Source organism: Solanum verrucosum, unplaced genomic scaffold (genome assembly GCF_900185275.1).
Source record: "Solanum verrucosum unplaced genomic scaffold, falcon-dt-bn FXZP01000064.1, whole genome shotgun sequence".
Lineage (NCBI taxonomy): Eukaryota > Viridiplantae > Streptophyta > Magnoliopsida > Solanales > Solanaceae > Solanum > Solanum verrucosum.
This window is the reverse complement of record NW_026020144.1, coordinates 1,610,688-1,626,537: the sequence shown is the minus strand read 5'-3', so window position 1 is coordinate 1,626,537 and position 15,850 is coordinate 1,610,688. Positions and strand designations below refer to the sequence as shown.

The 15,850-nt window shown below is 31.5% G+C and overlaps 1 protein-coding gene across 1 annotated transcript; it reads left to right on the top strand.

Moving 5' to 3' along the window:
• Positions 1 to 4,420: 4,420 nt before the first annotated feature.
• LOC125827901 (putative leucine-rich repeat receptor-like serine/threonine-protein kinase At3g53590) lies at positions 4,421 to 5,677 on the top strand. Its single transcript, XM_049507238.1, has one exon. It carries the CDS (start codon positions 4,421 to 4,423, stop codon positions 5,675 to 5,677), a length of 1,257 nt encoding a protein of 418 aa, XP_049363195.1.
• The last annotated feature ends 10,173 nt before the right edge of the window (positions 5,678 to 15,850 follow it).

The following is a 15,850-nucleotide window of genomic DNA, read 5'->3' as shown; positions in this document are numbered from 1 at the left end:
CTTTGGAATTACTTTTACGGAGATTTAATGATCAAGAATTGCAAGCCCGTTGGCGAACTCTCCTATGTAGCCTCGATGAGAAAGAAATACGCATGCAAAATACATTAGTCCCTCTTGTTCGCGATGGGGCCGATACATTTGTCCCTCTTGTTCGCGATGGGGCCGAGACATTAGCCCCTCTTGTTCGCGATGGGGCTGACACATTAGTCCCTCTTGTTCGCGATGGGGCTGACACATTTGTCCCTCTTGTTTGCGACGGGGCTAATACATTAGTCCCTCTTGTTTGTGATGGGGCTGATACATTAGTTCCTCTTGTTCGCGATGGGGCGGATAAAATGGATACATCAGGTTATGATATATCGACTACTATCAACTCATCATCCAGCATGAGAGATCAAATCTCACGTTGTACTGATGATGAGTTATTATTGCCTTTTACGAGACTTGATGAAAATGATGAGACGTTTGATGTGAGCTCATTCTTGTTGGATACTCCTTATGAGGAGAGTGACATGACTGATAAGAATAAGCATGTATCTGAAATTCCAAAAGCCCCAGATCAAGAGGTTTATGTTCCTGATGGTGCTTGTTCCAGAGAGTTGAGTGATAAGCATGTTGGTCCTGCTAATCCTGAAATGCGTGATGGAGTTATTTGTTGCACTCTAAATACCGAGGTCCTAGAGGTTCCTCATAATGACAACGTCTTTCTTTTGCATTGATAACATCAATATTTCTCGTGAGTTGTGCCCTATTCCTGGAAGAGGTGTTGACAAATAGAGCAAGACCTTGCTTATAAGGGAAATGCTATGAGATTTCGATATAGTCCTAGAGGAAATTATAGTATTTTGCTGATCCCTCGAGCTCCAATGCCAATTCAATATGACGTGGGGTCATATTGAATTGACAATGCAGTTCGGAGTTTTTGCAAAACATCATAATTGCCTTCGAGGCCAGGTCGAAATCCTATAGCTTCGATGCCTATTTAGTATGCAAGAGCAGTTGAGGAAGCTAGAGGATGTTAATAGGAATTTATGAAGAGATATAAGGTAGAAACTGAATTACTAAAAAATATATGGTTTTTAGTATGGAAATGTTACTTATCTTTTAATGTTTAATTAATGTAACGTTACTTTCTTATAAAGATCAAGTGAGTATGAAAATGTTTTAATTTCTTAGTTTCGTGAAATGAATTTTATATAAGTGATATCAATCCATTGTAATTATCCTTTTTTTCTTCATGTTTGTGAGTTTATCATGATACGATGTCTACTTTATGTCCAATTTTCATGTTCTTTATGAATCTTTTAGTTCTATCATAGAGTAATGCGGTGCCAAAATTTAAATTATATGAATTACGTTCTAAATTTTATAGGATGTCGAAATTATGTGTTACACCGTTAGTAAATAAGTTACATAGGAGTAGTGGAGGATATATAAAAGAGAAATGAAATTAATTTGGTTCTAATTCAATTCTAAAATCTACTTTATGCAGGGAGGATTGCCCAAATCGTATAAAAAGTCTTTCCAACCCGGAATGATGTGGGACTTTTTTTCTTTTTGGTTAAAACATAGATATTTTATTTATATATAATATGCATCATTACACAACCAGTTGCCTGAGATATTACAGACGTTTAGTTTGTCTACTACATTACAAACATCTAGATTAGCTACTACATTATCATTAGTACCATCCGATTGAAGAGATGGCACTAATACCTTAAATCAAACATAAGATAAAGTTAATTTAAAATTCTACTCCGAAATTATTATTCTTACCCCATCATATTAAATGATCGCAGTATGGTTTCTTAATTATGAGCATCCGGGGTTTGACTCTTACCTTTGATGATAGTTTGTGAAGTATTCACTAAAGCGATAGCAACTGTTCAAAATTGAACTGTATATATTAAGTTTTAAATTGTCTTCTATTTTCAAGGTGTCACAAAATCGTAATTTATAAATTTAGTTTTTTTTTTTAAAAAAAAGATACTCTACTGTTTGGAGAATTTTAAGATTTTTAAATTATGTTTTGAGATTTATTCAAATTTTATATATATATATATATATAACTCTAAATTCAAGTTAAAAATTTAAATTTAAGCTTCATATTACGTGGCCGGACGCATACCTAAACTTCTCTTTAAAACTTTTTTTAAAAATATTTGATTTGACCTTCAAATTACATGTTCAAACTTGTCCTTAAACTTCTCTAACAAATGTTTGATTTAAAAAAAAATAAAAGTACATTTCTTAATTATATCTATAACTCTACTTTTTATATCCTTTAATTTAATTTTGGAAGTGAGCCTAAATAAGAATAAAAATTATACATAATTATCAGAAATAAAAAACGGAAATCAATCACTTGTTGAACATATCTGGAAAAACTTTAAACTTCACATTCTATTTTGACTTTTGAATTATAATTTAATTATGTTACCTAAGCACTTAAATACATAACAAAATATTTATATCAGATATTTTCGATTTAAATTTAAATTGACCTCTATTCCTAGCATCCAAATCATATTAATGAGAATATTATCTTCTATAAAGAGAAACACTTAAATGTTCGTCCCTCCAAGCTAATGTAAATACACATGCTTGTTAAGGTTATTTTCACTCACAAAATAAAAAAAAAAAGTATTTCCTCTCTTTATTCTAAAAAAAATGGCTAATTATTTTGTTTTGTTTTTTTTTTAGTTCTAAAACAATGGGAGCTCTTTCACCTGGTTCTTCATGGACTTTTCAAGAAGACTTTATGCTTATCGACACTGTTATGGTAACAAAAAATATATATTTCTTTTTTTTTCCACTTGTTTTGATGCTTTGTTTCTTTAAAAAATTTAATTATTGTTTTTCAGTCAGAATTTGATTTTTGTGATTTTTATTTGAAGGATTACTTAATCTATGTTACTATTTTTTGCTTCATTTAAAATTTTGAGTCGATAACATTCCTTTTGAGCCAAGATATATTGAAACAATCTCTCTGCCCCTATGAAGGTAGAGATAAGGTCTAGAGCTACCATGCCTATTCAGTATGACCCTAGTACATGTTAATTAGAAATATGTTAAGAAAGTTAATAATAAACAAGATTACACTGAGTGTGTCGTTGTTATTTGGAAGATATGGTTGATTTACTAGTTCCTTTATGGTAATTAACACTAATGGAGGAAATGTTTACTTATGAATGTAATCATTTTTCTATAATATATCTATCTTTTAACTTTTATATTATACTTGCCTCTATTAACACTTTGGCGTTTTTTAAAATTAATTTGTAGTGTTCAATAGTTTAATCTAAAACACTCTTCTAGTTGCTAATATTATTATTAGATATTTTTGTCTGAAAAATGCTTGCCACTCACCAAACTAAACACGATAAATTATTATTAAGGAAAATATTTTTATGAAAAATGACTTCCGTCATATAACATAGTTAATGATTTCAAACTAAATGTTGATGAGTGATGACTTGATTGTAGTTAAATAAGTCATTACATGTCCAACTAATTAACATCACTCTTAACTTTGGATCTGAACTCTTGCCTTGTTTTTCGAGGCTCTCCAATGATATAGTTGAGGTACAAGCAAGATTGGGCACTATTGTCACAAGAAATGAATAGAATTTATAAGTTTTTTGGAACACTCTCAAAAAGGTGCTAACAAGTGCATGTTTTGAGAGTCTTTCAATAGCTTTTCAAGTGTTTTCATAAAATTTTCGTTTACTATGAACTCTACTGCAGAAGCTATTTGTTGATAATATATAAAAATGCTATCTTTATCCTATTTGGACTTAAAAAAGAAGAAGAAATCTTCTTTATCATAAAAAATATATATATGCAAGTCTGACTCTCTATTGAAAACACAATAGTCAGCACTCACATGTGATCATGCAGAAGACCTAGATCCCCAAAAAGAAGCTTCAATTCTATTCATTCTTTTTATCTCTTGACATAATTATATATATTAATAGTCTGCTTCGATAAACTTATTTTTTAGTCTCGAGAGTCTATCAAAAATTACTTCTTGATTCCACAAAGGTAAGGTAGTAGTTGGATATATTGTTGTCATTGTACATAATAGCCTATTCAATCCAAAATGAGTTGGATTGACTAGTTATGAATTCTTATTATTTCGTTTAAATTTGTCTCAAACTAATAATATATGAGATTTCTTTTTATATTTTTATCGAGATATAAATCTCTGACATGAAAATACTTAAAGAAAACGTTCTAACAAGATTACAATACTAATTAGTATCATCTACAACAACACATACCTAGTATAATCTCATAGTCGATACTAACAAGATTACAATATATCTTAAACAATTCATGATGAATTAATTGTTTCATGTTATTACTCTCCACCTTCATTTCGAGATCCAAAAGCTCATAAACCTAAACCTAAAAGATGAAAGTGCAGTTTTTTCTTCATCTTTTTTCATTTTTCAACTTCTTTGTATTATTAGCACAATGCAAAACTCATCCTATTGATATACAAGGACTTCAAAATCTCAAAAATGGAATAAACCCAAAATCCATTAAACCCGGTTCATGCTTAAACTCATGGAACTTCTCTATAGACCCATGTGATCATATTTTCACCGACCGGTTCACCTGCGGTTTCCGATGTGATCTCATCGTCTCCGGTTTTTATCGAGTCACTGAAATCAGCCTAGACCAAGCCGGTTACTCCGGTTCATTGCCTAATTCATTCAATCTCCCTCATCTCGAGATTTTAGATATGTCGTATAATTCCCTCTCCGGTTCAATCCCGAATTCATTTTCAAATCTAACTCGTCTCCGGCGGCTCAGTCTTTCGAAAAACTCGTTCACCGGTCCAGTTACTTCTTCTATCGGTTCTCTATCCCGTTTACAGGAACTATTTCTCGATAACAACAAATTCACCGGTTCAATCCCGGAAAGTTTTAATGGTTTAATCAATCTGAATCGATTCGAGCTTCAACAAAACAATATCTCCGGTGACTTACCTGATTTGAATCAGCTCATAAATCTGATCTTCTTAGATTTAAGCAATAACAGACTCGCCGGAAATTTCTTTAGGACAAATTTACCTGATTCGATGATTGAACTCTCAATACGCAACAATTGTTTACACGGCGAGTTTCCGTTGAACTTCGAAGAGTTGAAGTTCCTACAGGTGTTAGATCTGATCCATAATTTGTTTTCCGGGATGATTCCGGCGGTGCTATTTCATCACTCATCTCTTCAGCAGCTTACACTTTCTTACAATAACTTTACGTTTTTGCAAGTGCCGGAAGATTTAGTGCTTCGAAGTAAGCTTATAGCTATTGATCTGAGTTACAACAATTTGCATGGCTTATTGCCGGCGTTTATGGCATCGATGCCGGAGCTGTCGGCTCTGAATTTGGAGCATAACAAGTTTACCGGCGTGATACCGATACAGTTTGCAGTAAAAGTTGTGGCTCCGAGGAATCATACGGCGTCGTTTGAGAGGTTATTGCTGGGTGGAAACTATTTGTTTGGGCCGATTCCTGGGCCTTTAATGGGCCTAAAGCCTGGTTCTGGAAATATTAGTTTGGTGGATAGCTGTTTGTATATGTGTCCAGATTCGGTATACATTTGTCATGGTGGGTATCAGAAGTCTTTATTGGATTGTAAAAAGTTTGGGCCTAGGATTCCTTGAATTGTGTTAGGCCCAAAATGGAATCATATAAGCCCATTTGTATATCTTTGACCAATGTTTTTAGGACTTAGGTATACTTTACAGCTTTAATTAGATAAAAATAATGGTGGTTTATCTATTAACAATAAAGAACTAAATGTTAATTTTGTGGCCTTTTATATAAGGTAAAGAGGCTTGCAAGTTTTATCTTTGAATTTTAAAGCTTGTATGAGGTTTACTTCATTGTGTTCCTTTTGTAGTATCGATGGAGGATAAAAAAATTACTCGACTCCATATATTTGTAACATAGGTAATAATATTATTGGAACTTATTTGAATATAATTAACTCGTTTACGTGCACCCTTGTGAATCAATCCATTAATACAGTTGGTGCTAAAATATGAATTAAGGGTGTAATTACTTTTCTACATATTATTATTATTAATAATAATAATAATAGACTCCAAATTACAAAAGAGAGGATGCAAAATGCAAAGAACCACTAAAGATAAGTACTACTACATATTCTTCAAGATATTTTAGCAGTAGTATTCAACTAGGATTAGGGGACTACCTTTTTTTACGATCTATCAGTGTAGTTCGACTAGTCCAAAATTTGAGAAAAAGGGTCAAGAAATGGTCATCACATCAAGTGTTTATTTTACTTTTTTTGTTGATTACATGTTTTCTCTTGTGACATCTAATATATCATGAACACAAACTTATTTTTTCATAAAATCGAAAGTTTTGTTTTAATTTTGGAATTAAGTAATTACTAATACTTTGTATAGTACAATGCTAAATGATGAAATCAAATTTAACTTGGACGTCTGGTTCACAAAATTTATTCTAATAAACTATATATCACATTAAAATATTTGGATGTAGAAAATACTCCTTTAATTTACCTTGTTATATACCTTCATTAATTAATATTCTTCATATCGTCAAATCATAAATCATGGAACTGGAATAGAACAAGGACAATTCTTCTTGTTGTAGAACAAACAGTGACAGCGTTTTTCATGGCGATGACTCTTTTCTTCATGAGTAGTACACAAGAATATGATTAAACTATAAAAATAAACACGGTATTTTATTTATTTAATTTTATTTCTCATTCGGTGTCTGAAATAGCTATAGTTGAGCCGTGAGAGGTACAAATTTTCTGTGTTGCGGGTTGCAAACGTATCATGCATTTTCTTCTAGTAGATAGATTATTGATTTGGTAATTGATATTTCTTGGTTTCTTGTGTTGATTATTGTTAAGCATGCCTCAAGTCTATATGCACCTCGTAAGGCGCATAGGTCCCCGCGCTTTGGTATCCTAATTTAAGTGTTATCCACCCTACCGTTTAAATGTAATCATTTTGGTTTCAAACTTATTTTTGTTGTCCTTTTGGAATTTTTGGTAGACTTTTTTGCTCTTTGGCTCCGGACTCGTTAGTTGTACAATCTATTTGAGCAGTATTAAGTTATATATAATTAGCACATGAAAATTCATGGTATTAGTAATGCAAGAGTTTTAAAATTTAATACATATATTAACATAATTAAAGAAACAGTTGTCCCTCAAATCATTTTCACAACCTTTCTACACCCTCTGTATCATACTAGTTGACCGTTTATTTTAACATGTATATTAAGAAATCATAAATAAGAAGATAAGTAAACTAATTGACCCCTTAGGAAAAAATGGAAATTTTACAAACAAATGTAAACATTTTCAAAAAAAATTAATTGTAAGGGTATTATAGGAAAAGTTTAATTAATGTTTTCTTGATTTAGTAAGGTGGACAACTAATATGAGACAACTATTTTTAATAAGATAATCAACTATTATGAGACAACTATTTTTAATAAAATAATCAACTATTATGAGACGAAGAAAATACCATATTTGTGGAAGATATTTTTATAAACAAATATTTTGTAGATGAGCTACAACAATTTGAATGATTTATTGCCCGCATTCATGGCGTCGATGCCCCGACGCTGAATTTAGAGCATAACAAGTTTTCTGGCATGATAATTATGGCTTATTTGCTTGGGCCTCTACAGGCCTAAAACCCGGTTTTGGTGATGTTAATTCGATGGATATTTGTTTGTATATCAGTATAGATGTGTATATTGTCAGGTTGATTTGGATTTTTCAGAGCATGACAATTTACTATGATTGAATTAAAAGAAGTTAAGCAAAAAAAATTATCTATCCAGATAGTTATAGCGGGAGCGAAGCTAGATTAGGGATTTGATTGAGTCTTTATATATAAAAATGATATATGAATAACATTAATTAATTTGCCGTTTCAAAGGTAATTTGAAATGGTAATCGAGCTCCAATGGTCCTACTGCAACTTCAAAGTACATCTTACGTTAGCTTGACCCAATTATCATAATTTCTGCGTTCTTTATGTTATAGTGGGATCTACTCCGCTATAGCAAAACTAGATTGGGGATCTGATTGGGCTTTTATATATAAAAACTTGCCGTTTCAAATATACTTTTCGTTAGTTTGACACAATTGTCATAAATCTTAGGTTAATTATGTATTGTATTGTTTGGCTTGAAATGATATATAATTACATGTTCCGTACCATTTTGATTAGTTTTCTCTATATATTTAATATAGTTGAGGAAGCTTTAGCAACGACTAGGGTCAATTCGCTATGATACTTGTACAAAAGACAGACCTTGCTATTTTGGTATTGGTGACTTCATTGGGTACTATTGTTGTAATATTCACAGATGTTTATTGATATATACGTAACAATTCTCATGCATGGAAAAAGAAAGTTGGTTAAGGTAGATTAGAATCCACCTATTCTTGCTGCACAGAATCAAAACTGGTTTGGAAAGTATATAGTGAATGTGTTGATAATTCTTTTCAATACTATAAAAAACTGTAGAATGAGGATTAATGCAAGTATCACACAGTTCGGTCATCATAGTGCAGAGATTGAATCGAGAATTGCTTGTACTTCGAAAAAGTACTGTGATATACTTTTCAATGTGATTTCAATTGTTTCATTGATTTTGACAATGATTTACTTTGCGAAAAGGACTTTTCGTTAGTTCGATTAGCCACAAGATACAATTAGTTGTATACTTGTGGATGATTTTGAAAGAAAATCATATGATGAGATGGATCATATTCCTCCTATCAATGTTCGATTTCTAATTACTAAGAGAGAGTGTAAATGTGAGTGCTATTAAAAGGATAGATAATGAGGTGGAGCATGTTCCTTCCGTTAATTTTTCGAATTCTGATTATTGGGGAGAGAGTGTAAATGTGGGTGATATTGAAAAGAATTTATTCTAATAAAATTAACTTTGTTTTGAATTTATAGGTGAAGCCAATTTCGAGAACGTTTGACATGTGGTCTGCAATTTTTGTACACTTCTTGTGGTAATAAGTCATTTCACAATGATGGAAATGTGGTATCCAAGAAATGTAACTAAAAATCCGATTTGGTATTTTACTCTGGCTAACTTCGTAATAATTCATTTTCCAATAAATAATTGGGTTAGTTATAACGCCATCAAAGATAAAGTAAGTAATAATTATAGGTTATTTTTCTTTATTTTTATTAGTTATGGTTATTACTAATATTTTTTTTTATTTTTGGTACTTGGTTAAATTTGTTACTGAATATAATGAGAGATCTTGTGTCATTGTGATTGGAACCGATTCTAGTTTGATAATTTTTGGGGATAAAGATCTGAAAAATATCTCAATTTTGGTCGAATTTGTTGTTGCGATACTAAACTTTCATTAGGACCTATTACCTTCCTAGACTATTCAATACCGTATTTTAAACATATATATTTGCCCACGTGGACATAAAAAATAATGTAAAATTATAAATAATAATGTATCCGCGTGGGCACATATATACTTTTAAAATACGTCTCAGCCTCTTCATCGATGACCGCATCAATCTCCTTAAAAAGGCCCCAGATTCCTTCCCCGAGAACAACATCATTGACATTTTCTTGTACCGGAAATGACTGGTACAGATGAGGAATTGGCCTGGCCAATGCTTGATCAATATTTTTGTTCTTCATCTCTGCTTCGTCGTCTGTTGGGACATATCCCAAACCAAACTTTACTCTTTTGGCGGGAATTTGGATAGGCTCGACGATTCCTTGAAAGTGTTTCCCCAATCCAAAACCTGGTTCGAAACCATTCTGAAGCATAACAGTAGCAATCATCTTGTACACGGCAGGCATAGGAGGCTGTGGAGCCAAGTCATCATCGGTGACATTTACCAGCTCCACCGTGTAGAAATCACAACCTCGAGAGACATCATCAACGATCGGTGCATACTCATTGGCATGACTCCCTTCACCATAAATGACCAATTCCTGGTCCTTCCAAACAAACTTCATTAGTTAGTGAAGGGTAGAAGACACAGCCCCATCCATATGAATAAACGGTCTTCCCAGAAGCAAGTTGTAACTGGTGTTGATATCCAACACCTGGAACTCCACATTAAAATCCACAGGACCCACCTGAATATCCAAGTTTACCGCACCCAATGTGTCTCTTTGCACTCCATCAAAGGCCTTCACATTGACTTGGTTCTGGTGAAGCTTTCCCAAGTCGAATTTCAGCTACCTCAAAGTCGAAAGTGGGCAAATATTAAGACCGAATTCATCATCGACCAAGACGCGATTAATTATCTTGTCTCGACACACACATGTGATGTGCAGAGCTTTGTTGTGCATCCTCCCTTCAAAGGGCATCTCTTCGTTACAAAAACTGATGTGGTGTCCTCGGATGACCTGGTTTATCATGGCTGCTAAATTGTCACTGTTAGTACCCACATGCACATAAGTATCATCCAAAGCCCTCATCAGAGCCTGCCTATGCAACCGCGAACTCATTAATAAGGAGCCGGCGCCTTCTCCAAATGCTTCATAATTGAATAATCTTTCGGCTGTATTTTTCTCCAGAACTCTTCGGCCTAGGCTTCACTGATTGGCCTTTTTGTTTGGTCCTTCTTCTGCCCACCTTGGGCCAATTCTTACGGTGTGTAGCACCTGCCAGATCTGGTCATGCCTTGAGTAACAGCCGTTTCAGTCACAAATTTTGGTCGGGTAAGAGTTTCTCTCGGCACCAAGGCAACAGCCTTCTCGGGTGTCAAAATCACAAACTCTTTCTTCCCTCTGATGCTCAACGAAGCTACAGCCCTTTCCAGTTCATCAGAAGCAATCAAAAATATTGCCTTTTCCACGCACCAATCATTATCTGTCTCTATCATATTGATAGTGACGCCTCCATGATTTGGCAAAGGATTACTATTGATGTTAGGCGCGACTGTCTGAAGGGAGACCACATTCTGATCAATAAGGTCTTGGATCTTATGCTGCAGGTTGATACAGTCATCGGTATCATGTCCAACACTGTTGGAGTGATACGTGCACCTCTGATCACGTCTATAAAACTTTGAGGTAGTGTCAATCGGCTTGGGCCCCACTGGATGAATATGTCCTGCTGTAGTTAATCGCTCGAACAACTTTGTTCGTCTTTCAATAAGCGGAGTGAAAATTCTTCTAGGCTTCTTCTCAAATATAGGATGGGAGGGATCGTAATTTCCTTGTTGAGGGGGAGGCATTTGGCGATAATTTGGAGCATTCGGACAGGGGGCTTGATAACCGAGATATGAGTTGGTTTGATAATTTGGTTGTGGAACTTGGTAGTTCAAGGGGGTATTTTGGTAAAGTGGAGCTGGGGTTTGGTACATTGGGGGAGGCGTTTGGTAATTCGTCTAAACGTTGGCACAGTTGGGGGCGGCATTTTGGTAGTGATGAGACAGAGTCTGGTAAACTGGAGGGGGAGTATTTTGATAACTGGGAGGAGGGGTATTCTGATACTCAGCATGTGCGTGCATAACAAGCCGAGTATGAACTCTGTGAAGGTTGAAGACGACCTTGGTATGATGTGAATCTCCTTGGGTCTTCTTCCCTCTTTGGGTTTTATTTTATTGGTTTTGGATTAGATAAAAACCAATCCAATCCGAAAAACCAAACCAAACCGATAAAATAAAATCGATTTTATTTGGGTTTGGTTTTGTTTGATTTTAGGTTTTTGAAAACCGATAGTATTTGATTTGTTTATGGTTTTATTAAAAAAAATCGAAGAAATAATCTAATCGAACCGATGAATTATATACATATATTTTATTAATATACATACTTACTATATTATTTTTATAAACAATTTTAAAGATCTTATAGATATTTTCATTAAAAAAAATAAATTATAATTTACTAATTGAAACAAAAATTTTCAAGATGAAACATTTATCTTATTGATTTCATGTATATGAGTATCTATGTCAATTCTTTGTGGGACTGAAAATGTTATTGTCTATTCCTTCTAGGCCAATGTAGTGAATTTTAAAGCTTGATTAATAGTAAAATTAGTGATTGAAAGTTTAGTAATTTAAGTCATTCTAACTATTTTTCATTTTGAATAGATTGTTGTCACTTTTTTCACATTTTAAATGAATTGTTTCTTTTATTTTTGTGTATGGTTAATTACCGAATCAAACTAAACCGAAATCGATAATCACCAAACCGATAAATGTATATTATATTTGGTTTGGTTTGATTTTGATAATTTTAAACCGATTAAGTTGATTTGGTTTTGATTTTGACCAATAATCAATCCAAACCAACCCGTGTATACCCCTAAGTTCAGGGGTAAAAAATACGAAATTAAATAGTCTAGAGAGGTAATAGGTCCTTATGAAAGTTTAGTATCGTAATAGCAAATTCGATCAAAGTTATGGTATTTTTTAGACCCTTATCCCTAATTTTTTATATTTTTAAAAGTTATTTAGGTTATTTTTCATCAAACGTATTGAATATTTTTTACTTTTTAACTTTATTTTATTTTTAAAAGAAGATGATTATATAACCAAAACTGAGGTAAATGCTATTTTATGAATTTATCATCCAAATTAATTACTTTTATACAAATTATAACTAAAAAAAATTTTGTCTCAGAAATCTTAACTTGCTTATGAGGTCAAGGTCATCACATATCTTGAAATAAAATTTTTTGAGCAAAGTGTTGTACAGACTCTGTTCGAACAGATTATTAGCTTAATTGATAAAGTTATGTGTTAAGTTCTAAGACATGAATGTTATTTAAAAGTTGTAATATTTTGCTTAATTTTTTTAAAAAAAATAATTGTCTGTCAGTATATCCGGCTAATCATGGATGAAAACAAGTAGTGCTAACCTAAATTTGACGAAAACAAATGTTTGGCTTCTTATTTATCTACTAGTACTTTTTGTTGTTTGTTAAATATTTCTATGTATAATTAATTATTTAATTTATATAGGTACTCATGTATCTTACTTTATGGTTTTAAGCAAAAAAAATGATAATATGAATAACAGTAATTAACTTGTCGTTTCAAAGATACTTTGAAGTAGTAATCGGGCTCAAATGGTCCTACTACAACTTCAAAGTACACCTTACGTTAGTTTGTTTCAATTGTCATAATTTTTGCGTTCTTTATGTTACAGTGGGATCTAATCCGCTATAGCGAAACTAGACTGAGGATCTGATTAGGCCTTTATATATATAAAAATGATAATATGAATTACATTAATTAATTAATATATATATATATATTGTAGAACAACAATAAACTTGCCGTTTCAAAAATACTTTGAAGTGGCAGTCAGGCTCAAACGGTCCAACTGCCATTTCAAAGTACACTTTTTGTGTGTTTGACTCAATTGTCATAATTCTTGGGTTAATTATGTATTGTATTGTGTGGCTTGAAATGATATATAACTACATGTTTCGTACCTTTTTTATTAGCTTTCTCTATATAATTAATATAACAGGGGAATCTTTAGCAACGACTAGGAATCAATTCGCTATGATACTTGTACAAAAGATAGACCTTGCTATTTTGGTATATACGTAACAATCCTCATACATGAAAAAAGAAAGTTAGTTAATGTACAGTATAATCCATTTATCCTTACTGCACATAATCAAAATTGGTTTGGAAAGTATATAGAGAATTGATTGATAATTCTTTTGAATACTATTAAAAACTATAGAATGAGGATCAGTGCAAGTATCACACAGATTGCATCGAGAATTGTTTGTGCTTCGTAAAAGTACTGTGGTATAGTTTCCAATGTGATTGCAGTTGTCTCATTGATTTTGGCAATGATTTGTTTTGCGAATTTTTTTTGTTGATGTTTCGATTAGCCACAAGATATAATTAATTATATACTTGTGGATGATTTTGAAAGAAAATCATATGATGAGATGAATCATATTCCTCCTACCAATGTTCAATTTCTAATTAGTAAGAGAGAGTGTAAATGTGGGTGATATTGAAAGGATAGATAATGAGGTGGAGCCTGTTTCTTCTGCTAATCTTCCGAGTTTTGATTAGTAGGAAAAGAGTGTAAATGTGGATGATATTGAAAAGAATTCATTGTAATATAATTAACTGTGTTTTGAATTTATAGGTGAAGCCAATTTTTAAATAATAGTAAGCAGCAGTGATACATAAAGATTTTGTGAAAAATGATGATCAAGGTTATTTGCCAGAAAATCCAGCCAAAAAGGAGATTTAATAGGATTTTTGTCTTGATTTTCTTATCTTATTTGAAGTTTATTTTTTTTCCTTAAAGAAAAGTCAAAGTATTACCATAAGTGTTTGAACTTTTCTCGAATGAAAAATATAATTCTCTTTCATATTTAAGTTATTATTTCTTTGGAAGAAATGCTTAGAATTTCATAAATTGAAAATATTTTTTCTCATATCTAGAACACAAAAACATTCACAATATCGTCAATAAAATGTTTTGTTTATGGAGAGATTTTCTCTCAATAATTTTAATATTTTCTTTTTATTAATTTTTCATATGTAGGCCAATTGGCTAAACATATAATAATATTATGTTTTGGTATACGTTTTTGTGATTTGATTTATCAACCATATGATATCCAATTATAATCTTTCGTATGATATCTTATTCATTTTCACAACCTAACACGTATCAATGTGGATGCTGCTAGTTAGACTTTGTGATAACTTTCAATTGAAATAGTAAGTCTATACTTATATGAATTTAAAGGACCAATTATGTAGTTAATTCAAAATATTAAATATTAAAAATATCATGAGTTATAGCTTTTATAAATAGGTAAAGATATTATTAATAATTATAACTTTGATTAATTTTAAAATCATATCTATTAAAATATTAATTCAATGAAAAAATCTTAGTTTTAAAAACATGATGCTTTTAGAATTGTATAGATATATAATAGATATAGATTTAAAATAATTACTATACAAAGTAAATTTTTTTGAAAGATATTATTAAAGCAGCATTCAACAAGGAATATATCTGACATCAAAATCAAAAATTCGTGTTGATAAACGAATATACAGTAAAAAATAGATGAATAGAAAAAAAAAATTACACCATTAAAACAATTCAACTGAAATTATATTTGTTTTGGAAAAAAATAAAAATGAATCGTTTTCAAAAAATCAACTTAACTTATGTTTTGAAGAAAATTGATTTTCAAAGACAGGCGCCATTTTTGTTCTGTAAAAAATAAAAATGACTCATTTTTAAAAAAAATTACTTAACATATGTTTTGAAGAAAATTGATCTTTCCAGCGAAATCGCCATTTTTGTTTTAGAAAATAAAAATGACTCTTACTTTGAAAAATCAATTTTTCTTCAAAATATAAGTTAAGTTGATTTTTCGAAAATAAGTTATTTTTATTTTTTCAAAACAGAAATAGTAAGATAAAAAGGATCGGCTGCTTTAATTTTGGATTACAATTCGGGTTATTAATAATTTATTTATTTTTATAAATAAATTGATCAAATAGGCATGTTATTGATATTTTGTTTTAGATATACTAAGATTAGAGATAATTAAACAATTCAATTTTTATTTTCTTTATGAAATTAGATGTCTTATTCGCTGAAACTTTGAGGAAAAAAAAATTCACATTAAAATTTGATCTTGTATAAACCGTTTAATAGTATTTACATAATATATTAATATTTCATTAACTTTATGTGTTTTTGAAGATATTTAGTAGGGAAAGAAAGAGTGTTGCATATTTTTTAACTTGTGCACACAATAATTACTAAATTAATATTTATTCAAATATTTGAAA

Bases quoted from the DNA above. Each gene is read 5' to 3' on its own strand.
- LOC125827901 (XM_049507238.1), top strand. From the start codon at position 4,421: ATGAAAGTGCAGTTTTTTCTTCATCTTTTTTCATTTTTCAACTTCTTT.